General features: G+C 43.6%; 1 protein-coding gene across 1 annotated transcript; it reads left to right on the top strand.

Annotated features, from left to right (window-relative positions):
- SNX8 (sorting nexin 8) lies at nt 1–27,041 on the top strand. Its single transcript, XM_018555448.1, has 11 exons — nt 1–56; nt 7,637–7,806; nt 9,784–9,901; nt 14,116–14,237; nt 16,012–16,092; nt 16,312–16,472; nt 16,953–17,085; nt 20,700–20,768; nt 22,335–22,484; nt 25,065–25,214; nt 26,848–27,041. The coding sequence occupies exons 2-11, from the start codon at nt 7,666–7,668 to the stop codon at nt 26,959–26,961; spliced, it is 1,239 nt and encodes a 412-aa protein (XP_018410950.1). The 5' UTR covers nt 1–56; nt 7,637–7,665; the 3' UTR covers nt 26,962–27,041.

The following is a 27,041-nucleotide window of genomic DNA, read 5'->3' as shown; positions in this document are numbered from 1 at the left end:
CGGGGGCCTTCGGAGCAAATGCTGGAGATGCTGGAGTGAGCGGAGCGCGATTACAGGTGAGAGTTGGGGGGAGAATCACGTGAGCACCTTTGGGGTAGCTGCTCTGGGCGTGACGTCATCCGCCTGTTAACCACTGAGTGGCTGGATGCAATTGTAAAGGGTGTACTGTAATTGATGAGCAGTTTTTACATATAAAAGTGGTGAAGTTTTTGTGGTAATGTAGTTTCAAAGTTTTTTTGTTGTTTTTTTTTTTTTTTTTTTAGTTATTGTGTTTAGAAAAGTTAATTTATACGAACTGCCCCACTTTCTTAAATTGAAGGGTGCGTTTTCTAGCAGCATTCTGATAATTGAATTTAGCGCGGCATTTTGTGGCTTTGTACAGCTGCGTCATCCAGGTGCGGGATCACTTCATGTGAAAGACTACAACTTCCATCTGACTGGGACTCTGGAGAACATGCTGGTGATCCTTCTCTGTCTCCGCTCTGTAGTCCTGGTGCACTTCCTTCAGCCCCATGGCAGCAGCTCCAGACCTGAAGTTGGGGGAAAACATTGATGGAACCCGTTCACTGCACCCGCAACGCACTGATCACAAGTGTGATGCTCTGCAGGCTTCATTGCAACAAAGTAGCAAATGCACCTTCATCATAAGATCAGTGTTGCTGCATTTATTACTTTTCTCTCTCGTTTAATCTGTGAGATATGCTACTGGTCCAAGAGCTAAAGTGGGGGCCCAAGCTGCTTGTCCCCCATGGCGGTCTGCTTGTCCCCCATGGCGGTCTGCTTATCCCTCGTGACAATCTACTTGTCCTGATGTCCTGTCTGCTCCCTGCTCTCCATGCTGAAGTCAGGTCCCCCAAAAATCACGATGGGGAGGGGGGAACAAGCAGGCTGTTACAAGTGATCACTTGTAGAAAACGAGTGGCGGCTCCCCTGCTCTACATTTACCGGTACTTGCCCGCAGCAGGGCTATATGTAGAGGGGAAAAAACACCCGCCCTGCGCCAACTGCATGTCCTGGGTGTCGGGCGATAGGAATCGTGCACCCCTGTACTATTGAAGGGCAAAAAAAAAAGCTGTTGAGTAGTGATGGCTGCCGGAGTTCTCCCAAGTCCACACAAAAATGTGACCTATACCACCCACCTGGTGCATTACTCACCCCGCAGCTACATGACACAAAGGGGTGGGGAATGTCGCTGCAACTGATTGGCCCGGGAAGTAGATGTGCAGTGATACTTTTGAGTGGGCTTGAGCAAACTGGGTTCACACCAAACTGTGCACATCACTACTGTTCACCTAATGAGATTCTGCTGACTGCTATCAGCATTGTTTCCAGTGCTCTGGGAACTACAGAACACCCCTCCATGGTGTGGCAGTTAGGAGAGGTGTTTTGCAGTCCTGATACACTTCCTGTTTAGGAGGGCCAAGGTTGCTCCTCCATAGATACAGTACAATGAGTGAACGTTGTCTCCCTAGGACAGGAAGTGTGTTATTGGCTACTGAATAAAGGCGGAAAAGCCTGAAACAAGAAAATGAATGCAGCCGGCACAACTAAGGACTGGTAAACTGCAATATATATTTTAGGATTAGATGGGCAGACGCTCCCATTTCAATTTAATAAAGTGGAATAGAAGGTTTGTAATAATGCAGTGTCTCTTTGTAATATAAACACATGCAGTAGCTGGCTTTGTTTTATAGTCCAGTACCCAGGGCCATCATCTACTTATGTCACCTGGGGGATTTACTCTCCATGTTGGATTTTAGTTGAATTAGTATTAATCTTGGTGCACCGAAATGTAAAAAAAAATGTCAGGCTGAAAATGTTTTAATTTGAACTTTTTCAAATTTTTTCAAATATATTAATTTTATTTACTTTTTCTAAACTTTTTAATTTTTTTATATTTATTTATTTTATTAAATATTTGTATCCTTTTACTTTTTAGGGGCTTCTGAGAAACATTAGGGTTCTAAATAGACCCATTGATATTTCCCTTTTAAAATAGAAAAAGAGATTGAGGACACAGAGTCCTCAATCTCTTTTTCTGCAGCCTCTGTTATGAATGAGCAGGAATCCTCTATACTGAGTGTTCCTGTTCATTCATAACATGAGGACAGAATATGTTTACTATAACCACAATTATTATGTAGATCACTTCCCATGCATTCATAATTTGAGGATATAGTACACATAATCTGTCCTCAATTATGTACAAACACTCCGCAATCACTCCTCTCTGACAGCTGTCACAGGAGGCTGAGCGAGCGGTGCAGGGAGGAGAGCTCAGCCTCCTGTGACAGCGCTGGCTGTCTCCGCCCACACACCACTCTGCCGATCTGTGACAGGAGGCCGAGCCGTGTGGGAGGAGAGACGCCAGCCGCTCGCATCGCTCTCCTCCCGCAGCGCTCGGCCGGCTGTCACAGTTTCTCTCCTCCCCGCTGGGACACAGAGCAGCGCCCAGCGGGGAGGAGAGATAGAACAGAGGCACCGCTGTATCGGCCACAAAATGGCACTTTCGGCATGATGACAAAAGTGCCATTTTCGGCCGATATACCGGTGCATCGCTAATTAATCTCTCAAACATTTATTCAGTAATGAATACAGGTCAAACAAATATTTGCCCAGCAAAGGTTTTGCCCGAACATTTACAGTCATCATGCTTCTGAACAGTGCCTACTCCCTCAGCTCAGCTTCCCTGAACTTCCATGGCCAATATACAGGGGTGTGGAATGCCGATGCCCGGGACATACAGTTCCAGGCAGGTGTTTTTTTTTTTTCCCCTCTACATTTGGGCAAGCAAGACTACATGTATGGCGGGGGAGCCATTTTGTACAAGTGATTTGAGCGGCTATACAGGCACCTAGATCACTTGTAAGCAGCCTGCTTGTGTGCCCCCAGTGGTTTTCGGGGTCCCCTGCTCTTCTCGGGGACCCCGGACCACAGCAAATGCCCTCAGGATGGGGAGCAGAGCGGAAAATGTCTGTTCTCCGCTCTGCGATCAGTGACACAGGACCACTGTACTCGCAGCGCTCCTGTGTCAGCTTTCGCAAGTGGAGTTGTACAGAAGATTAATCACATGTGGTGGATCTTCTGTGTTGGAGGGCAGGCTCATAAAGAGAACCTGTCACCTCCGAATGCTATCACATAGTGGCTTGTTAGTCCCTGTGTGATAGTAATAAAGTTTAGTAAAAAAAAAATGTTAAAGATAATAAAATGAAAATGGGAAAAAATAATAAGGTAAATAATAAGAAAACAAATTAAACCAACCCCGCTGCCCCCTCCATCTGCATGCGTATACACGCATGCACAGGGCTGTGTGAGTGTGAGAAATGGGGTGCACGCTAGCTGAGCGCTGCCCCCGTTCCACTGTGTGCCATACTGTGTTAGCCGGGCAGCAGCACTCTCTAACACGCACACTCTCTAACACGCACAATGTGCTTTAACGGGTAAGTTCGCTTTCCCAAGTCATTTTGGAAAACGGAATTACCCGCTTAAATCTGAGTTTCATAGAAGAGGCTTAAGTGGACCAGTCACACAGATGGAAAAAGCATGCTGGAGCGTAGAATAGGGCATTACACCTTATTGCTCTACCCCTAGACCTGACAACCATTTAACCTTTGCAGAGTAGAAAGTCTCTGCCATCTTCTGTTTTTTCCCCAGACAGTGTTTAATGAGGGGAATCAATCAAAACTGGAGCAGCTGCCCAAAGTAGGCAACCAATCAGATTTTCTTTCATTTTCACAGCTTAATTGAACAAACTGAAGATAAAAGCTGAATGGTTTCTATGGGCAACTGCTCCAGATCCTGTCTGCACCAGTTTAGATAAACCCCCCCCCCCCCTGTATATTTTGATCGCATAGCTATGTAATTATCATACATTAGAAGTCCCGTTCCCTTGGTGGTTGGCCTGAGGTGTTTTTAGAGTTCTCTGCATTAGAGATTTATAAGCACAGAGGCTCATTTCCTCCCGGCCTGTATGAAAAGAGGCCTTGTTAATGGAAGCCTTTAAAGTCCATATAAATATGTAGGAGTTTGCATAGGGGCCTCCACCCTGGCCTGGGTGGGAGCTCTGACTAACCTAGAGATTTAGCTGAGCGTAGGACAGGTGTACACAAAGTACAAGCACCCTGCAAATAATCATCATCTACTTATAGGATGAAAGAACATTTTATGTTTAAAGTGAAATGCGTGTCCACTAATCACGGGCTGCAATGCTCTGCAGAAAAATGAAGAAGGGCACATTTAAGGGACAATTTGTGAGGGACCAAAAAAGTTAGATCGTATACTAACCTTTCACATGGCTTCTGACCGCTCCGCGTACACAAGGGTGAGGTCAGCCTTTCCGGTGACATCTGGGAAAGGTAGAGTAGACCAAATCTCATGGTGAAGACGCTCCTACACAGTACTCACCATTTCCCAGGATCTCGTTAGTAAGATGATGACCTCACACCCGGTATTATGAAGGTGGAAGGAAAGGTGGTTATAATATTACACTTTTCCCCCATATAGGTGTCCTTTTTTTATATACTTATAGTTGCTGTTTTAGCAAGCTTGAAGGGGGCACATTTAAAAAGAGGACATAGCATGGAGTATAAGATGCACTTTAAAAATAATCCCGATGCCACACACATCAAGGAGTGTCCGATGCCCGTTCCTCCACTGCAGGCTGTGGTTCCAGCTTTGACATCACTACACAACACAACACAATAGTGGTATAGGAGCCAGGGCGGGACCAGGGATCCAACACTCCCAAGGCATGGGTGGTGATGTGGCATATATAATTATTATTTTCTTTTATTGAATTTCCATAAGTTCTATTCCACTCTTAATAACCATATCGATCTAAACTTACTGATTGAAGATGCCCATAGGATGGACTTCCTCAATACAATGACACAATTTCACTCAGCCCTGTCAATGTATACTTTCTTGTGTCACCACTCTGAGAGCCTGACTTCTGAACTACAACTCAACTTCTAAACAGTGTAGGGTTATTATTGCTTGCTGGAAGCAATGCATGATGGGATATGTGCTCTTGCGAAATGGAGATTGCATCACATCAAGCAGCAGGGATTGAGATGCAAAGCACACTGGGAATCCAGGAAGTTGAGCACTGGCCCTGATATCTTGTTTTGGGGTGGCTCTTCCCCTTTGAAGGTTCCTATGGAGAGATTCTTGTGTGTGACTCCACAAATACACATGCATAGAAAGGCAAGCCAGTCGTCTCCCTCTCCTCTCTTCTTCAAGCTAGTAGATGGGACGGCTGCTGGGGACTGCTCTGTCCCTTGTGATCTTGTACTGGACAGGAAGTTCAGGGATGCCGAGCTGAGAGAGTCGGAGCTGTTTGGAAACCTGATGACTGTAGGTTCTTGGGTAAAAATGTAAAGAAATACTTGACTGGGCGATGTATATTTGTTTGATTTGGATGCATTATTGAAAGAAAAGTTTACATAGTATTTGAGGTTGAATAAAGACATTCGTCCTTCAAGTCCAACCTATTAGGATCTCATTCTAGGAGTACCTGTACCCCTGTATATTACCTGTACCCCTGTATATTGCGGTCCCTTAAGAAATCGTCCAAAAGTTTCTTGAACAATTCCACATTATTTGCTGAAATCACTGTCTGTGGCAGTGAGTTCCAGACCCTAACTGATCTTACTGTGAAGAACCCCCTTCGCCCCTTGTGCTGGAATTTTTTTTCCACCAATTTTAGGTGGTGGCCTCTAGTTTTTGTAATGGAGTTAATTTTAAACAGTTTATCGCTAATGTTGCTACCACCATTGAACATCTTGTACATGGAAATCATATCCCCCCTTAATCTCCTCACCTCCAATGTGAACATGTTTAAATTTAGTAGCCTCGTCTCGTAGCTCTGGTCCTCCATACCCCTAATTAGTTTGGTTGCCCTCCGCTGGACATTTTCCAACTCAAGGACATCTTTTCTTAGTACTGGTGACCAGAACTGGACCGCGTACTCCAGATGAGGTCGAGCCAATGATCTATAAAGTGGCAAAATTATAGACTTGTCCCTGCAATACATCCCCTTTTTAATACAGGACAAGACCCTGCTAGCTTTGTTGAGAGTTTAATATTACTTTAAAGAAAACAAAAAAGTCCAGCTTTACGTTTACATTGGGCCGCAGATGGCCTACTGCGAGGATGGAATTTCTAGGGAAAGTACAGTCACAGGATCTCCGTATGGCAGAGTTTGTGGTTTATGACCAGAACAGTGAAATCAAAAACAGGAAACGAGTGTTTCATTGTCATCTCAGGAAGGAGTGCTACAACTCTTTTTCCAGGGTATCTTTAATCACAAATGTAACAGCCAAAAATCACAAGTCAGCATTCTAGCGAACTTGCTTGTTCAGGAAAATGTATTTCACTTGTGCGCACCGTCTGGCTGTGAGGCTTGGCAGTTGAGTCTGAATGAGGAGCGGGTGGGTGGGGGTGTTACAGGTGTAAATGTGTAAAATTATTTCATTTAATTAGGAAAATGGATTATAACGGGGAACATAACACTGTAATGTTGCCTATTATTACAATCTATTTCTCTGATTAATTGATTAGACAGGGCCACTGTTCTATCAAAGTTTGTGACCAGGTTGGAACCTCTGACCGGTGACGTGGTCACACATTTCAATGTAATCCCGCCCAGTTTTTTGGCGGTGAAATTTGTGACCACCAATAAGTGACGCATGTCAACGCTTTCTCAGCTGTTCGAGCGCAGATCGTATGTGCAAGCGAGCTGATCTGCCCTGGAACAGCTGTTCGGTCCTGAAATGTCACTTCTATCCGACTTTGTGAGTGGGGTGGAATGTGAGATCGCACTCAGTCGGATAGAAGTGACATTTCGGGACCGAACATCTGTTCCAGAGCAGATCAGTTCTCCTGCACATACGATTTGCGATGCCGATCTGCCCTGGAACAACTGAGAAAGCGTTGGAGTGCTTCACCTATTGGTGGTCACACATTCCACCGCCAAAAAACTGGGCGAGATTACATTGAAATGTGTGACCACGTCACCGGTCACACATTGTAACGTAGTCACAAACTTTGATAGAACACCGCCATCAGGCCGGTACCCATGTGAGGGGTCTGGGCAGCTTAGGGGTGGCGTGACGGGAGGGGGTGGAGGAGGCCAGGCCCCAGCAGCAGCAGGTAAGAGGTGTTGGGAGGAGGTTCAGGGAAAGAGGCCCTGCAGAGCCCACCATAGAGAGTCTCAGATGGGCTGTGCAGGATATATGGTGTGCTCTGCAGGGTCACTCTCAGGTGGGGTTTCAGGTAAGCCCAGAGTCCAGTGCATTACTAAGCCCACATATACTTATATACATGCTATACATAGCATAAAGGTACAAAACGATATTTGCAGTGTTATCTTCATTTTAGATGTCAAAAGGGTTTTGTGGCTCCCGGTGTTTTCTTTTCTGTGGGAAATGGGTCCAAATGGCTCTTTGAGTGTTTAAGGTTGCTGACCCCTGGTCTAAGGTAACATTGCTGTTAAAACACACCTTGTGTAGCTGACTCTAAGTTCACTGTGAGTGAATCCTGATCTGGCTGCATTATGTAATGAGATATTGCTTGATGCTGCATGTGATCATTCATTGTGCGGACAACTAAACCAAAACAATAATTCTCCTTACAGGTTGGCTAAAACACCCTGAATGCTGCAGGATGGAGGGGACCCAGGAGAGTCCTCTGATGCTGATATACACCTTGCAGGAATTACTGGGTCATGATACAGTGCAAGTGGAGCTCATCCCAGAGAAGAAAGGCTTGTTTCTCAAACACGTGGAATATGAAGTGTCCAGTCAGGTGAGAACATAGCACATGTTAATGTGATATAAGTAGTGTTAAAAGAGTTCAGTTTAAAGCTGAACTCACGGCACCAAATATTTAATTTAAATACCCTGTTTCCCCGAAAATAAGACCTACCCCGAAAAAAAGACCAAGTACTATTTTTGGGAATTGCTAAAATATAAGACCTATCCCGAAAATAAGACCTAGTTGTGACAATGCACAGGGCCAGTGGTGGCATAAGGGGGAACTTGAAGAGCCGTGGGAGAGGCAGGAGAGAATAAGCGGTGCCAGCGCTAGAGGAAGCGAGGCGGCACCGGAGGGAGCAGAGCCGCATAAGCCGATGCCTCCTCTATAGCGCCGGCTCTTGTCACAGGCGGAGTGATACCAAATGCACTCCACCTGTGAGAAATCGAAAGTGAAAGCGCGCTTCGCTCATTCTGGCCAGCGATTGGTTAGCAAATTGCTCTTGGAAATGTACGGCACCCCTGGTTGCCCTGATCACCATATTTTTGTACATGAATAAGTGTGGATTGTTGTACATTAAAAAAAAAAAAAATAAGACCTATCCCAAAAATAAGACCTAGTGTGTTTTTTTTTGTTTTTGTTTTTTTTTTTAAACCCCCCAAAAAATATAAGACAGTGTCTTGTTTTCGGGGAAAAAATACAAATATAAATCCACTTTTAGGATAGCAAGAGAGAGGACAATCTCCAACAGCTGTCCATCTACTAGCCTGGAGGAGAGAGGAGCAGAGAGCAGAGAACTGTCTTGCCTTGCTATGTTTGTGGAGACACACACAGCTTACTAGCACACACAAGGGTGACTCTATAGGACCCTGGACAAGTATCGGTACTTGTACTTGCAAAACTGGTATTGATGCATCCCTTATATTTATAAAAACAAATCATACATTATAACAGAGATGTACAAATCCCAGGAGCTCCGTGTGCTCCTTACAAATGACAGCTGCCTCCTAACTTTTGAATTTTTCTCTTGTCTAGTCTTGGTGCTGGAAAAGTATCGGTACTTGTACTAGTACCAAGTACGGTACTTGGTATCGGTGCATCCCTAGTTTGCTCCCTTTCTGGCCAGCAGTGAGGTGTCGCTCCGTTGCTGCTCCCTCTCTGGCGGGTAAGCATTTTACCTTAGATGGAGCAGCATTGTAGAAGTAGATCAGTGTACCTTCTAGCAATCATGTTCCCTTCGAAGACAGGATCACTAGTCTGACATAGGCCTAACTCTAAAGGCTAGTTCACACCAGATGCAGTTGTGATGAAGTCCATTCAGTTTGGTAGCTGCATCCACAATGCATCACTATGGGATTTCTGATGCACTGTTCACACCAGAGCAGTCCTGATCACAACAGAATGCATCAAAATGCATTAAAAATGCACTGGAATGCACCTGGAATCCCATTTTAAGCTGCAACAAAAACTGCGTCAATCGCGATACAATACTGACAAGCAAAACAAATGGCAAACGCACTCATCAATTTGTTACCAGCTTTAGAGCAAGGTGCACATGGAAGGGCCTAATACAGTACAAACAGCAAAAAGTTTTCCCAGCACAATCGCCAGCCAGCATGCAAAAAAAAAAAAAAACTTGTCTCACAGCTAAGGTTAAAAACAGAGGTTTAGATGCACGTCTTCTGCAGAAAATGTTAAAGCTGCGCCAAGGCACCTCCTAGATAATGCGGTCCTAACTCTAAACTATGAGAGACTCCATCTTGGAGCACATGAGGCAAAAGATCAAATTGGGTGCAGGTTTGTCAGGAGGAAGCCCGACCTCCCTTAAAGGCACAGGTACGCACAAGGGATCTCACACATCACAAGGCAGCTGAGACCCCCCATGCAAACGCACTCATCAATTTGTTGCAGCTGCGCAGACGCACACACTTCTGGTGTAAACTAGCCCTAAACATCTTGTTAATATTGTTTGAGAATGACCTCCAGATAAATGTTTTAACATAATGATCTCTTGATGCTTCTTTACAGTTCTTTAAGTCTTCCGTGTACAGAAGATACAATGACTTTGTCATGTTCCAGGAGGTGTTGCTGCAGAAATATCCATACCGCATGGTACCAGCCCTCCCACCCAAGAGAATGCTGGGAGGTAAATGTCATCTGCATCTTTATTCCTTTCAATGACAGTCTATGCTAATTTATCCACACATACAGCTGAAAGCTGCTTTCTCCTTTCATCTAGAAAGGGAAGACCTTGTGCACGTTTCTCCCCCCCCCTATTGATCGTCGCTGTCCTTCTGTTCATATTACTGTCAGTCAATTTTGTGTAATGAGCTGCACTGAGGTTTTGCTGCTTGCAGTTGCTCATAGTACAGCGCAGCCCAGCTTTGGTGAATTGTTGAAAGCAAATAGCTTTCCGCAGCCGGCCTGTGTCAGTTCGGAAGAAGCTGATGAGCTCTAAGTAGTAGTACGGTAGCTTTAAGCTGACAATACACTGTTCTGTTTTTATCGTATAACCCATGGGCTGAACAAGAAAAATGCAGATACAGATTCCTCCATCAATACTTAAATGAGCATTGATCGAGGAATCCCCAATATTGCCTATGCAGCCTTAACAGCGGCTGCTGGTAGAATGCCTGAACAAAGCTGGCAGCTCATTGGCTCGATGCTGATTTGCTGGGAAGCCGGTTGCCTGGCCAATCGCAAAGGAGCCGGCTTCCCGGGCAATCGGGAAGCCAGGCAGCATGTCATTACATGCTGCCCAGCTTCCTGATTGCCTGGGAAGTCAGCTTCATGCCAGCGGAAGCACCGGTATCGGTGAGTATTAAAAGCAAAATATACAGAAAAAACATTATCGGCACATCCCTAGTTAATAATAATAATAATAATAATAATATTATCTTAAACTTGTGTCTATTTTAACCTATGTGACTATTATTTTCACACGGTCATCCTGCTAGTACCACTGTCCTACCTGATGCTTGCTCTCTGATCTGTATCTGGGGAGGAGCAGCGTTGTCACAGCGTTGTCTTCTTTTATAATAAATACTTTTTACCCTGTACGGGTACAACCTGACAGTTTTAAATTCGTTTTCCAATGTTCCCATTGGAAGCACTTGTCTTCGGCCACCTAGACTGTTGCCTGAAGCCTGCATACTTTTTTCACCCTTCACATAAGGACTTTACAATGGCTCTAAAGCTGACTCTGTTTGGATTTTGAACAGGTCTTGCTGATGAAATTCAAGCTGTGTGTGGCCCTGCCAGCACCACTCCGTTCAACAAAAGTACTTTTGTCAAAGGAGCCGGCCTGAAAATTGCTGGCCGCACAGCGACTGAGGCCAATTGGCTGCAGTCACTGTTCATGTAGTCTGACAGCTGTGGGTACAGGCAGTCCTAATAGAATAGGCTGCAGGGTAGATTCCTCCATTCATGCTTTTTTTTTAGGGTGGTTGGTGGGATCAAGGGTTTTATAAAGACGCTTAGCGACATATTTATAAACCGCTCTGCAAATGTCAAAGTTTTAGAGTCTAAGCATATGATGAATTGATGAGTGCTTTTTCCATTTGTTTTGCTTTTGCAAACCAGGCGCCCTCGGGAAAATAGTACAAGCTCTCGTCAAAACAGGCGCACATGTTAAAAGGAGCGGCTAAACAGATTTGCACATTTAAAATTATCTAAGAGGCTAAAACTGTTGCAATTGCTGTGATCAATTCCCCCTGTGTATTTTGTAGTCGTGCAATATTACCACATTTGCCACAGACTTACAGTGCAGGTGACACTGTAAGTCAAATCTGGAAATTGTGGTTCCTTGGGAAAGCCGCTTTGTTAGTAGAGAAATAAAAAAAAAATGGAGGTTTTCTAAATGTATAGCAGATCCACCTTAAAGTGTTGGAGATTTAAAATTTTTCACAAGTACAAAAAGTTTGGAAAAGTATTCCATTGTTCGGGCAGCAGGCGGCTCTGCATTATTATGTGTGCAGTACAATGACATTGGCAGACACAGTTTTAAAATACTTTTTCAAAGCAGCGCCTGAAGTGACATGTCTTCAAACCGGTGAAGATCTATGTTCCTTTCACTGAGATGAAACCCTTTGAGAAGTGTGCAAGTTATTTTTGTCCTTCATGAAACGGCATAGATTTGTTAGGGAGGATATGAAGACGGCAGGAGGAGAGTGAGCGGTGACGGCACTGTCACAATCTGTGTGCTGCCCGCTTTGATCAGGGCTGATGTGAAAGGAGATAGTTGTAAAGAGCTCATTTACAGAAAGAGAGAGGCGCCCTCAAAAGTGATAACTGTTTATTTTTCAGCACTTCAAGGGGAGATGTCAAATTCTGAGAGAACTCTTTTTCTGAGGATCACAGAGACTTAATTATCTGAAATGGGATTTAACCCATTCACGTATTGTTCTGTATTTTAAGTTATCGTTTCCATACACTGTAAAAATCATATTGTATGCACTGACTGCTTAAAGGGGATTTAAGCTCAAAGTTCATGTCCAATTGGACCAGACGATGGAGATTGTAGCCTGGGGAAGGGTAGGTAGAGCTATTAGAAGGATAAACTTACCTGTCCTTCCCTTGATTCAGCTCCACTTCAAACATTGAAGGCAATAACCTGAAGGAAGGTAGGTAGAGCTTTTACCGTAGAACAACGATACACTTAGCTTTCATCAGCTAAATACAGGTCCTCGTCAAACAATGGAGGTTGTAGCCTGGGGAAAGGTAGGTAGAGATATTAGAACAGGGATCAACTTACCTGTCCTTTTTGTTAGATCAGTTCCACTGTAAATGAAGGATGCAGTAGCCTGGATAAATGTAAGGTAGAGATTTTAGGAGGATAAGCTTACCTGTCTTCAGCTAGATTCAGGTCCAGTGCAAATGATGGCAGCATTAGCCTGGAGAAGGGTAGGTAAACATTAGAACAAAGATACTATGGATGCACCAATACTGGTATCTGTATCAGTGCTGATACTGAGTATTTGGGTGAGAACTCGGCCAAATGCTCTGATACTTACCCCGATACTGGCAGTGCCGCGAGGAAGCATGGAGCTGGCTTCCCGGCCAATCAGGAAGCCATTCTGTCTAGCAACAAGTGAAGGCTGCTTCCTAGCCGGTAGGTGGGTCATGATGTGCCGCCAGGCTGCCTTGGAAAGTGAAGCCAGTGCTCTTTCGATCGAACACCAGCTTCCCAGGCAATCAGGAAGCCAAGCGGCAGACCCAGGGATTCCGGTATTTGGTATCGCCGAGTACCGCAAAAAAAAATATTGGTATTCGATACCAAAAAGCGGTATTGGTGCATCCCTAAAAGATGCAATTCCCTGCCCTCAGCTAGATTCAGGTCCACTTCAAATGAGAGAGACAGTAGAATGAGGATAAACTTCCCTGTCCTCAGTTAGATTCAGGTCCCTTTCAAATGATGGAGGCAGTTGCCTGAGGGAAAGTAGGTAGGTCCTTTGTTGTGGCAAATAGAATTTATGCGCTCTCTAATCAGTTGCGTTTAAAGTGACCCCGTCAAATCTGTAAATGCTTTCAACGCTTCTGGGAGTGTTGGATGTCTCTGTCTTCTGCTGCATACAATCCTCAGATCCTCCCCATGTTGCTGTGGTTTCCTGTAGTGACATAGGGACCACGATACACAGCGGGAGACACAGGTATCCAACATTGCCAGAAGTGTTAAATGCTGAAGACGTTGCAGGAGACTACAATGCTGAAATGGAGGGAAAGTAAGACACACTGACCACCAGAGAGGTGAGTATGGGAGCTCTTCTATTGTAGGGTCTTGCTGTTAGCATTTCTTTATTGCAAACTCCAGGTGTCCCCATGAATAATTTCCCCTCTGCTGTTTTGTTAACAACTGTAACATTTTGTATTTCCCATCACTTTCTGTTTTCTTACTAGCCAAACCAAAAATAAGGTTTTGCTAGAGATAAACTTGGGGTTCTGATCGATTTTCAAAGCTGGTTGTATCATCTTAGGATCTCCTGAACCCACAAAATAAAACAACTGAACATTTCACCAACTTTTTCTTACAATAGGAGCATAATATGGTACGAGTTATTATATGCATAATATGCTTTATATACAGACCACCTTTTACAGGCTGTGTCCATCCCCTTCACTATATCACCAATCCTGAAGGATCTGATTAAAAACAAAAATTATACATTGTGGGAAATTCATGGTTTCCACCTGGTTTAAGTCTGATCATATATGACATAATAATAATGAAGGGAATTTTAATAAACAATTATGGAATTATTTGTGCCTATTTTGCACAACAGTACAAAATTAATCCCGGTGGTAAGCTTTGACCACAGCACAAAATTATATCTTTACAGTTGTTTGTTTTTTATTTTATATCAGCGGATCGAGAGTTTATAGAATCCCGGAGGCGAGCTCTAAAGAGGTTCATTAATCTAGTATCCCGGCACCCCTCTTTCTGGGATGACATACTTGTGACTATCTTCCTTTCATATAATGGTCAGGTAAGTACAGCTTGCTTTTTTGTAAAAAATCTGTGTGAGTAAGTTGCCTTTATTTTCAGTTTGAGCACAGCCAGAGAATTGGGGTCTTGTCACAGCGGCAGTAAACATTACAGACAAGGCTGCGTCTGGTAACATAGGGTTTGGGTCCCAAAATGACCAGTCTTCACCCAATGTCTGTGTGTGCAATCTTACAAATGACAGATTACTTGGTCCAATGTCTGCTTGATTCTAATTCGAATGGTGGTCACTGTTGCATCAAATCAGTTTGCTCAGATCTTTTATCTGCAAATAGTGGCTTTGACTGACTGTGCCTGAAAATTCAGACAGTCTGCACTTGAAGTGAGACAATGTTTAATATGATAGCTAAGGGGCTGGCATACTTGTAGACTTTTGTTTTTACTATTAGGTTTTGTTTTTTCCTTTCCCAGGTGGTGCATGGTACACCCAGAGCATGGTGGTCAATGTTCATATTCCACACTCCTCTCTATGTATAAGTCAAATGCATAATGTATTGAAGTCAAAAGGGTAGGCAAGGGGTTTATTTATAAAATTTTCCATGCTCATCACCATCTAGGGCCACAATTGTCATGCAAAAAGCATCCACCCAGTGTATAACTTTTACAAATGAACCCCTAAATGTGCCTTTTTGTTGCCTACACCTTGCAACAATTGCCCGTATAATGTAATGACTGACCATTTTTTGCTCAAGTATTGTAAGGATTTCCCATGTGCTGCTCGCTTATTGTCATGATTGCCCGTTTCTTGCCCATGTATGGTCAAGTCAGCACTGTTTGTTTAGAGAACCCTGGTACTATAATTGAAATCCCTACAGGCCTGCCACTATCTAACCACACCATTATTATCCCCATGTTTCACTGTGGTGCACTGCAGCATGCCATTTACTTACTGTTTGCTATAGGTCCGTTAATTGGTGTTTTTTTATATCGGTGTTGAGTTTGGCCTTATTAACACAAACAATGAAAATGAAAAATTTCTAGATTTGTCAATCAAGAAAGTGGACAGTAGTAGGTAGAAATGTTAACAAAATATGAATGGCTGCGATACTGTGTGAAATAAAGATTGGGACTTCTCGGAAAAGATGGTGAAAAGTGCTGCAGTGGTTTGCATAGTTCACGATAAAATGCTCTTTGTCTCTTTTGGCTATAACCCGCTGGCCTCACCCTCACCCTGTCCACTCCTACCCCATCTCTAACCTTTCCCCCATCTTGCTTACTCTCCCCCTCTCTTCCTTCAGCCCCCTTCCCCATCTCATCTGCACCAAAACGACCCGTGGATTACTGGGGACATGCCTGTGTTACTCCACTCCAAACCCCCCCGTGTTTAACTATCTACCAACTTCAGCGCACCCCCTTCTCCCCGTAGCACCCATGCCTACTTTTATACCCATCTACATTCTTCCCACCATTATACATACATTCTAGGTGACTACCCATGGGCCTTAGAGTACAACTCCCAACCACATCTGCCCTTCAAGGTCCTTCCTGCAAATCTAAGAGCACTGACTCTCAAGGTCAATGGACTTGCTTCTGATTCTACCCACCAATTGTTTTTCACTTCACACCTCTACCTGGTTAAATTCTTTTGTTTTGTTTTTTACTGATTTCTTTTTCTATAGTCTTTGCTATTATAAGGTAAAATATTAATTCTGACTGATTTCTATGGATTTAATTTTTTACTTTACTCTTCAGTAAGCCCGAATGTTTTCAGAAGCAAGTAAGAATATATATATATTTTTTCTTGTGTTGGTGTTTAGGATGTACAGAATAAAATGCGTGAATCTTCCCGTGGGGTGGGAGATGAATATATGATGTGCAAATTTGCAACACAAGCCAAGGTATGTATCATCACAATGTCTTTTATAAATCTATACAGAATATTGATTTTAAATAAAGAAATGTCAACCCATCTAAACCTCATTATTAGACCAGCAGCTAGATCCTTTTTCCTGAGGCAGGCTTCTGTTTTGTGCGCGGCCTGTTTTATGTTGATTCCTGGCTCCGACTTTGTGCTGTATGTCTGCTGATTTCCTGTCTTCTTGCTGCTCTTCTTGCAGGATTTCCTCCCAGCTGATATCCAGGTCCAGTTTGCAGCCAGCAGAGAGCTGATCAGGAACATCTTCAACAGTTTTTACAAACTCCGGGATCGAGCGGAGAGAATGGCTGGAAGAGCCATTGATAATGCCACTGATCTTTTGGGCTTTGGCAAAGAACTAAGGTAAATCAGTTGTCAAATGCCAGCCCACCCAAAAGTGATCAGGGTGGAGCCTGGTGGTCTAAGTCCGCCTCTGGTTTTTATATGTCTTGGGTGTTCTAAAAGCAAGATCTCTCGGTTATAATTCCAGACTCTGCACTTGTCAACATGGGAGTTTTGGGCAATTCTACCCAACTTTGTCTTGCAGCACCTCCTGTTGCAATCTCCACATTATAATATCATTATAAATTCAACAGGTAGAGCGGAAACTCTTTTTAATGGGTATGGCAGGTGTGCAGACCCAGGAGGTCAAAAACGGATATCATGCCAATAAATTCTTTAAGAGATATAAGCACTGTCAGTTGGTTTAACTTTCCAGCATTTGCCATAAAAAAATAACCATTTTAGGTGGACTGACCATTAAAATGCTGTTTTAATGTGCTATCTAACCTCAAGTATTGTGTTTATTATTCTTGGTGTACTCTGCCTCTTTTCTATCCACAGTGCCTTAGGTTCTGACACTACCCCACTACCCTCCTGGGCTGCTCTGACCCACAGCTCCTGGGGTGCACTAAAGCAAGCACTAAAAGGACTTTCTGTTGAATTTGCTCTGCTTGCTGATAAAGCAGCACAGCAGGTATGTGACTATAGGTTTATCTGATATATCTTTGTTTTTTAGGATATTCTGCAATTCTGTCATCATGAGTTGTCAAATGTTAGCCCACCGAAAGGCAATCATGGTGGGTTGTGCTGCTGTGCAAAGCTTACAAAACTGAACAATTTAGGTAACAATAACACACTTAGTATTAATAACACACTCCATTTAGAGCTGAAGGTTCACTTTGGGGATCATGATTGGATTATTTTACAGTTTAATCTGTCATCTTATGTAAATTTGAGTGCATCATCTGTCCCTCCAGCCATGGCCATCCTGAAGTGCCTCCACAATAGGCATGCACTTTGTGGTGATCCTGCCATCACATGTCATCACAAGTTCTGGATGCACACTTGGGTGCACTGTTTGCATTGTCTCAGGTACATTGACATCTGCGACAGTTTCATTTCACTCCTTGCATCTTCTATGAGCAGATGACATTGTTAAAGTGAACCTGTGGCCAGGTTATTGACAGTAAAATGTTGTATATAGTCTTAACAAGCAGCAAATGATAAAACAAGTCTTCACTGACCTCTGTAGCGGCAGCCACTGTAGAGCAATGCATCCACAAAGATTGCAACAGACACTCTGCAATCTGGTGCTGTTCTGTTTCTGAAAAGCTTAGGGCACCTGGTATTTGTTTACATTAGAAGGCAGTCATGCTGCCAAGTCCCTGCTCCCGAAGGAAGTAAGGATTTAGCTACTGTTTTAGTTATTCCTCTGCAAACTTCGAGGATGAATTGCTCCACAGTTCCTTCAGCTTTTGTCACAACGCTCAATTTCTGCTTGTTAAGAATATGTAAACCCCCCCATTATTCACCATTTGAGCAACTGGCACACTCAAGCAACTGGCAAAAAAAAAAAAATCAAGGACATATGTCCTCCTTTTTGTGTGCCGGTTGCTTGAAAGTCGTGATGACAATTAAAAAAATGTAGTTATCAACTAAATTTATTTAGTTGCTAATGAAATTCTTTGTTTCCACTTTGCTGCCGACTGGTGGCTACATCCTGCAGTCGGCAGCACAATGTAAACAATGGGGACCAATAGCCAGCCTGCTATTGGCTATTTCAAACTGCAATAGCAGACTGGCTATTGCACCCACCCACTGAGCAGAGCAGTGGACCTGAAAGATAACTTACTCTCTCATGTCCGCTCCTCTGCCAAGTGGCCCGGTACAATAGCCAGCCTGCTATTGGCTATTGCAATTTGAAATAGCCAGTAGCAGTCTGACTATTGCACCTGCCCATTGTCCCCTGTCTACCTTCACCTGTCAGTTGTGGAATCTAGCCGGCAGATGAATCGGGGGAAGGTGAGGGGGCTGCGGAGGGTTCCTTGAGAGTTAATATTCTCAAGCAACCAGAAGCTACTGTTATCAAGCACCTACCTATCCCCGTGGGTGCCAGATAACTGGGCGTTTACTGTACTTGAATGTCCGTAGTGCTACAAAAGTAATGACGCAGAGAGAGCCTTGGACTGCAGCTTTCTACCCAGGAGAACAGTGAGTAGATGGTTAGAGGAGTAGGTAAGTAGATGAGTAGGCACAGGTAGGGACATCACTCCAAATTTTGAGAGACTAGCAGTCACAGGTAACAGTGCCTCTCACACAGCAGATATACAGTGATGAGACTGTACACACAAAAGGTTTTGCTGTACAGCTCAGTTAGAGTGTGTGCTCTGGGGACCCCCTTTGTACTCCTTTGTATACTGCCCGACCCAAGAGCACTTTTCCTTTTTGCTATTTGCAAATAGATCTGAGTGGCTGCCATTTCTAAGTACATGCCTCATGTTGTGCACAATACTGGACAGTCTTGAAATGTTGAAATACGTGGACTGGAAGGCCAGATGTCATAAGGAGTTTGGAATGCTTAGGAAAACATGCGACTTGGATCTCTGTGAAAGAATTCCTAAAAAGCGTTATTTGCCAAGTCAACAGACTCTTCAGTTCTTGGCATTCTAGAAGCTGATCAAAGTGCAGGCAAGACTGGGAGAGCATTCTTGCTAAGGCAATAACACCGGGCAGACCTGCGGTCATGTTTTTAGTCCTGTTAATAATAATTGCTTTTAAGGAGGACCAGGACAAGTACTGAAAAAACACCTAAATTATACATTTATTTCACTTAACCATGAAGTATAACAGTCTCATTAATCAGATTGCCAGAAAGAGCTTTGTCTGCTGGGTCCATATTAAGCTTTGGATTCCTCTTATTTTTGTAACCTGCTACTTAGATCATATAAGATATATTTTAAAACAATAAAATGGGATGTAATAAAATATTCTATGGTCTGTGTTCACTCTGCTTTAGAGTACACTTCCCCTTTGCCAATACAGAACAAAGTAAAAGGTTCCCCCCCCCCCCCAACATATACTCTGCTCCTCAGCTCAGTTGGGCATCCAAGACCAGGCAAAATATAGCCTTGCATGAGCACCACATTGATATACTAAGCACTATGGACACCTTCCCTGGCTGTATGCAGTACATGCTCAGGCCAATTGCGAGGACACACCCCCTCTCCCACTTTCATGTTGGAGAGGGGGTGTGAGTGACATGCTCCTGGCATACCTAGCAGTGCCGAGTATTCCATGTCACAGTTGCTGGGTGAAAATATAGGCACTGCCATTGTGCACTAGTTTTTAAACTCCAGGCAAATATCAATGATGCCACATAATGCGATAATACATCATTAAATGTACCGGTATTTATCTTTCGGTAGTCGCCAGGAGCATGGAGGCGGCTTCCCGGTCATTACCGCTCGGCTTCCTCATTGATTGGGTAGCCAACTCCATGCTGTTTTGGCCGGTTCAATGCTGATTCGCTGGGAAGCCGGCTCCATGTTCCCCCCGCGGCACTGCCGGTCAGAGGAAATTTCCCTCTGACCAGAAGTTCCGGTATCGGAGCATTTGGATGAGTACTCGCCCATATACTCGGTATAGGTACCCATACTGGTATCGGTGCATCCCTATAAGTATCTGAATTTGGTTTAATAACAGTGTTTTGTAGTCTCCTGCACAGCAGGACTCAAACCTAGGAGAAGGAGAAGCAGCACGAGGAGCAAGTTAGTTGTGTTAATAACATACTGATAGGAGGAAATGGAAAGCGACAGAGAGATGAGCTCATCGGTCTGCTGCTTCTCTTTTCGCTGGTAGGGAGAGAAAAGATCTGCTAGTGTAACTTAACCACAACAGAGACAATTCAGGTCTCCTGCCCTGACGGAAAGGGCTGTGCTGTTTGACAGCTTTTTAAATTGTAGTACAGGATGAACAGAAATTGAAATCCTTTGACAGGTAAAACAACACCCACATCTGTGTATCTGTATATTTAGCTCTGTGCCTGGAGTTACCTGTAAGTTACAGTATGTCATGGATGGCCAGCTTAAGTCACTGCACTGGAACAAAGTAAGCAGGTCCGAAGTCCCAACACTGCGTTTCTGTATGCTGCTTCCAGGTCAGGGACTTCTAAGTGGTAAAGAAAGGGTCAGGATGGCAACCTTCGTACTTGTATGTTAAACAACAATTAATGGCATATTGCAAATTTTTATACTGATGTGTTCTCTGTAATGTATTTGACACTTCTATTGTCTGATTGTTTGTTTTTAGGGTAAACTTGAAGAAATCGATGTGGTGGAGAAGCTGAATCTTTTCCTGGATCTCTTGCAATCATATAAGGTATATTGCCTGACGATTCACACAATGCAGTCTTTAATAGAAAACCAAAGCCCAACCTTTTTTGACGTTACTTCTCTTTTAGGTCACCAGAGTACATTTACTACTCCTATGATCCAAAGTCAGCAGATAGCAGGCTAATGCCCGATATCAGATGAAAGCACAGAGCTGTACCACAGCCGGGAAGGATCCGGACAATATTGTCAGAATCCACCCCGCTACCAAAGTGACAGCGGACTCTGCCTCTCTAGGGCCAGAGCCAACCATACCCATCCCCTACCCCCATCTGCCCCTCCAGTGAGCACTGGTGCAATGGAGACCGGAGGGGGGAATTGCTGCGGGGAGCAGTGATTGCCAGTTATTGCTCTACGCTGGCAAAAGACCATCATCATCATTATTATTTATTATTATTATGCAGGATTTATATGGCGCCAACAGTTTGCACAGCGCTTTACAATATACAATGGATATTACAGTTACTATACTAAAGGCAAGATGGTATGGAGGGCCCTGCCCGTGAGGGTTTACAATTTAAAAGGGAGGGCCAAGGGATACATGAGGCGGTAGCTGTGGTGATGAATTGTTTGAGAAAGTGATAGTTCAGCGGTTAGGTTGAGAGGTTTATACTATGAGGGGGTTGATCATCAGTTACATGATCGATCATTTCTCAGTATAGAGCCGGTGTGTGACAGTGCCCTATGCCGGCTCTGAGCTGCCGGGAAGGTGTATGTTACTCAACTTCCACTTCTCCTTAGAGGGGAGTTCCACTTTACACTCTGTGTATTAACATGGATTGTTCCCCACTTTCAACAAGGAACTAAATGACATAAAGCGGTTATCATTCAGGGATGCAATGATAACAGTTTTTCGGTATTGAGTACTGATATTTTGCTTTAGGTACTCACCGGTACAGGTGTTTCCGCTGGCATGGAGCCGGCTTCCCAGGCAATCAGGAAGCCGGGTGTCGGGTAGTGACATGCCACCCTTCTTTCTGATTGCCCGGCAAGCCGGCTCCATGTTGTTTGGCCGCCTCGATTGTGATTGGCTGGGAAACCGGCTTCCCAGCCAATCAGCTTTGAGACGGATTCTAGGCCAATCGGCAAGTAATGACTCACCTCCCGACTTCCTGATTGGCTGGGTAGCCGGCTTTCCAGTCAATCGGCATTGAGCCAGATTCTCGGGCAATCAGCGAGTAATGACCCGCCTCCCGACTTCCTGATTGACCGGAAAGCCGGCTACCCAGCCAATCAGTATTGACCCGACTTCCCGGCGAATCAGGAAATCGGGAGGCGTGTCATTACTCGTCATCCGGCTTCCTGATTCCCCGGGAAGCCTGCTCCATGTTCCCCTTTACGGCACTGCGGGTCAGAGGAAATCGTCCTCTGACCATAAGTTCTGGTATCGGAGCATTTGGGTAAATGTGTGCTCGCCCAAATACTCAGTATCGGTACATCCCTAGTTATCATAAATTCCTATTTTATGATTGTAACACGATTCAAGACGTCACCAATGATGTTGTCAGAGGGGTAACCCTGTTCAGCCAATCTCAGATGTCTTTGTTCATTGCAGGATCTGTGTGAAAGGCACGAAAAAGGAGTATTACACAAGCACCAGAAGGCTTTGCACAAGTACAGTCTGATGAAGAAACAGATGATGAGCGCTACTGTACAGAATAAGGAGGCCGAGTCTGTGGAACAACTGGAGTCTCGCATTGTGGAGGCAAGCTCAAGTAGAAGGATGATTTTTATTTTTCCAGAGGGCAGCCAAAATCATAAAGGGGATGGAGGACCTGAGTTATGAGAACAGGCTTCTAAAATTAAAAATGTTCTCCTTGGAAGTAAGGAGATTAAGGGGGGACATGATTTTCATGTATAAAATGTTTACCGGGGATAGTAACATTAGCAGCAAACTTTTTACAATTAACTCCATGACGAGGACGAGAGGCCACCACTTAAAATTGGTGGAAAAAAAATTTCAGCACAAGGGGCAAAGGGGGTTCTTCTCAGTTAGATCAGTCAGGGTCTGGAACTCGTTGCCGCATGCTGTGATTTCTGCTGAAAGTGTGGAATCATTCAAGAGGCGATTGGACGATTTCCTCAGGGACCGTAATATACAGGGTAAAAGTACTCTTAAAATTGATAACACACAAGGGACCTATACATACTACACACCAATAGGACCATACACACATACACAAATAGGTTGGACTTGATGGACATATGTCTTTATTCAACCTCAAATACTATGTAACTATATATTGGCTAGAATAAAACTTATTTCTTCCAGCACCCTGCAGGTATCCCTATCCATGGGACTATGGAACTCTCCTGCATAACCATATCTACCCTGTCACTGGCATAGGAAGAAACCTCTTCCGTGGGACCAAAGACTATACGTGGGAGAGAAGTCAGAAGTCCTCCTCTACCTGTTTGGGGTCAATGATTTAAAGTACCAAAGCATGTAGGTTAGCATGATAGCCAGGCAACTAGCATTTACAGGAGAGGTCAGCCATGGCAGCCTCCACGTTTCTCATGACAGGTTTTCCTGTAATTATTCCGCACATCCATTCACAGAGCTGCCATAGCCATATGTAGACACAAAGTGGGTGGGGTTTAAGTCTTAAGAATAATCAGAATAGGAAACAAGTTAAACACGGGAAAATAATTGGTATAGAATGCAGGGCTTCCAAAATACACTTGAAGTATATGTAAACTCTAACAATGAACTTCTGTTACTTGCTCCTTTTCGGTCTGTTAACTTTACCATTGAAGGGGTTTTGTTATCTCTGAGGAGCGCAAATAATACCCAATGATGCTGCCAGAAATCTAATGAGTTTTGCAAGTTCCTGTGCACTCTGAAGTGTGATCTCAACCAATCTGAGATACACTTTGATGTTCTACTACAGAACACCCCCTATGTTATAAGGAGGGGTGAGCTGTCTTGTACTCCAATCGCATTTCCTAGGCTTACAATGCTGCTTATCCATGGACACAGCACAGTGAGGGAGCATTGTTACCTTAGGACAGGAAGTGTGTTACTGGCAGGATCATCGGGAGAAAAAGGCCTGGAAAAGCACAAAAACAACAAGGATTGACAAGCTGCAATATATGACATTTTTGTTTTTGTCGTTGGATGCATTTTAAAGGCCTATCCATACCAAAACGCTTAAACACACCTGCGTTTACATGCATTTTCTTTTTAGGTAGAGACGCAGCATACTCTATTTTTTTTAAACTGCAGTGCAATGCATTGCACTGGAGCGAATTACATAATTGAAAACCAGTTGTGTGTTTTTTTTTTTTTAATATAGGGCTGCAACCAACTAATTGAATAATCAATAACAATCGATAATGCAAATAGTTGTCAACTATTTTCATCATCGATTTTTGTTGGTTGGATCCCCTAGCCCTCTCTTCCACGCTGGGAGGAGGACACAGCAAGCAGTGGGCGGGTGCAATAACAAGCCTGCTGTTGGCTATTACCATTTGAAATGGCCAATAGCAGGCTGGCTATTGCACCAGCCCACTACCTGCTGTATTTACATTCAGCTGCCGTCTGCGGAATCTTGCCACTGGCAGCTGTCATTCCCTGGCTGAAGCTAATCAAGCGCCATGTGTTTACAATAAAATTATTTATTTATTTTAAATCATTTTAGGTTTCGGCCTGACAAATTCTGCTGCGGGAGGTGCGTTGCAGTGCCATTCATTACAATGGCACCCCAAACATGCCTCCCACCTACAGTGTGATCGCCCGCACTGGAATGCATGGCACTGTGCGTTCCAGTGCAGGCGATTACACTGTGGGTGGTGCGATTGCAACAAATTGTGCATGTAGTTTTATTCTGAAGTAAACTTTGATTGTAACACTGCATTTATGCATTTTTATTTTAACATAAGGATGGTGTTTATTTCATTTTTTTAATCCGATTAAGGGGGGAAAAAATCGCCCAACTAATCGATTATGAAAATAATCATTAGTTGCAGCCCTATTTGTGTATATGCATTTTTTATGTGTTAAACACATCAAATACATTGGGTGGGAATGGGCCCTAAATCTATATAGCTGAAAATAACAAGGGCAGCACCTTTCTTTGTTCTATACAATATACTATTTACTTCAATGTAATAACTGAATTTGAAACATCCTGTTGGGTTTAACCTCCTGATGTATTATTCATTGTCTTTGCATCTTTACATTTATAACTGGCATTTTCATCCAGTAGATGTCCTAAATCTTTCTTTTATTTTCTACACATCGGTCTTGTTCTATATTCAGTGGACAATCTGTTTCTTATTCCAGCAAGAGAACGCCATCATGGTCATGGAGCTGAGGAATTACTTTTCCCTCTTCTGCCTGCATCAGGAAACCCAGCTCATCCACATCTATCTGCCCCTCACCTCCCACATACTTGGGGCGTTTGTGAATTCACAGATCCAGGGGCACAAAGAGGTTTGTTGGCTGCTTTTTGGTTTCATCATCATAGGGCTGATGTATAGATCCTGTGGGGAAGTGGTGGTGGTGTGGTGGGTTAGGTGGTTGGTGGTCATTGCAAGCCGTGAGATGGTAGCTGTCATTTTTCCAGTGCAGTGAACTTTGTGTAATTTTTTTATGGATATCCATTGGGTTAATAAAGCTCTATGTGCATATTTATCTGATTCTGAGAAATATGAGTATGTCAAGCAAGGGGAGGTCCTGCCAGGCAGCTAGAAGAGGATCTTGCTCAAATTAAAATGCCCCTCTATTGGGGGAAGTTAACACTGAACTTCGGACAGGTCTAGATTTACCTCTTGAGTGTGGTCACCAGAACAGATGTCACTCTGGACCATTTACCGTCACCTCTTATTTGGAATTCCGATAGCTTTCTGTCTTGATGACAGTAATTACCAGGGCAAAGAGAGAAAGTGAATCTACATAGAGAGAACAAACACGACAACAAGAACTTAACAGGGTTTCTAATGCCTGCCCATATAGGGGTGGCTATATATACACTTTAAATGTACTTGAGAAACCGCATTCCTGACCCTGTCTATCCGGCACCTGTAATCCTCTACATAGCGGTACTTGGCTTGGCAGAGGGAGGATCAGCATCAATCAGGACTCCGCTGCTTTGTGCAGTGCTGTCCCTCCACAGTGTGAACAATGTTACAGGAGGAGAGAGCAGAGTGGTGATCTCCTTCATCTGCTGCTTTTGTTTCACTTTCTAATCACAGTATCAGGGTAGGAGTATATAAAGTAACAAGTATTTTAACCTTATGATGTTGTGCACATCAATTGTTTCTAAGATAATCCACTAAAGGCATTAATTTAATATTTTCAAGAATTAACAATGTAGAATGGCACTCCAGAGGCTTATCTGATTGCCTTTAGGGATCAGGAAAGCTTTTCCCTACATAAAAAACAAGTATTTGCTATGCTCTTCAGCTCCATCTAGTGGCCATACTACAGTATTACATTACATTCAACTTGAAAAGTACAGTGGTACCTCAGTTCACAAACGCTTCTGTTTGAACAATTCGGTGACTAACACAACCGCAGCCATCTTCCCGGCTCTGACACATGGTCATGGCTTCCTCTAGTCGGGATCGTGGTCTGATCACAGTTTGATTCGGTTCACGACCAGAATCGTGGAACGAATTACGTTCGTGAACAGAGGTACCACTATGCTTCTTAGCTCCATCTAGTGGTCATAATGCACTATTGCATTCAATCAAAAAAATGTATACTGTACTTGGAACATTAGGTTGTTTTTTTTTTTTTTTGTTGCCTTTATTAGGACAGAACGAACATTCACAGAGATCTGCAGGCCGAATGGCTCTGTGCATTGTTTTTAAAGTGTTTGTAGACAAGAATACAGTCCTCAGCCCACCAATCAAGAGATAAAATCACTAGGAATTGTTTTTGTATGCAACAAGCCTCACTGATCGGGATATATTCTCCTATCATCCGATCTGGATAGCATACATTGTATCAGTCAACGCTCAGTGAGCTGAGTAAGCAAGCTCTGACTGATCTATTGTGTTCAACGTGTTTGTCATTTTACATTCATACTAAAAATCAGATCATTTTATGTTTTTTATTTTAGATGACTCAAGTGTGGAATGAATTAAAACCGAAGTTGAATTGTCTGTTTGTGGGATCCTCCGGCCTTCCCACTCCACCCCTGTCTCCTGAGGAACGTAATTTCTTTACTCGCTAGACCCATTTCCAGTGCAAGGCAAATGGACGATTCTGATGCAGCACTTCAGTTCTATAGTGTCACATCGGTCATCACTGGTG

The sequence above is a fragment of the Nanorana parkeri genome, unplaced genomic scaffold, assembly GCF_000935625.1.
Source record: "Nanorana parkeri isolate BGI_ZX_2015 unplaced genomic scaffold, ASM93562v1 scaffold197, whole genome shotgun sequence".
Taxonomy (NCBI): domain Eukaryota; kingdom Metazoa; phylum Chordata; class Amphibia; order Anura; family Dicroglossidae; genus Nanorana; species Nanorana parkeri.
Note: the sequence above shows the minus strand (reverse complement) of the source record. Positions and strands in the feature narration are given on the sequence as shown.

What these genes read in the sequence shown, in the direction of transcription:
- SNX8 (XM_018555448.1), top strand. Translation starts at nt 7,666, where the DNA reads ATGGAGGGGACCCAGGAGAGTCCTCTGATGCTGATATACACCTTGCAG. An exon ending in TCCTTTCATATAATGGTCAG is followed by an intron (nt 14,238 to 16,011) that starts GTAAGTACAGCT and finishes GTTGGTGTTTAG; the next exon opens with GATGTACAGAATAAAATGCG. An exon ending in ATCTCTTGCAATCATATAAG is followed by an intron (nt 20,769 to 22,334) that starts GTATATTGCCTG and finishes TGTTCATTGCAG; the next exon opens with GATCTGTGTGAAAGGCACGA.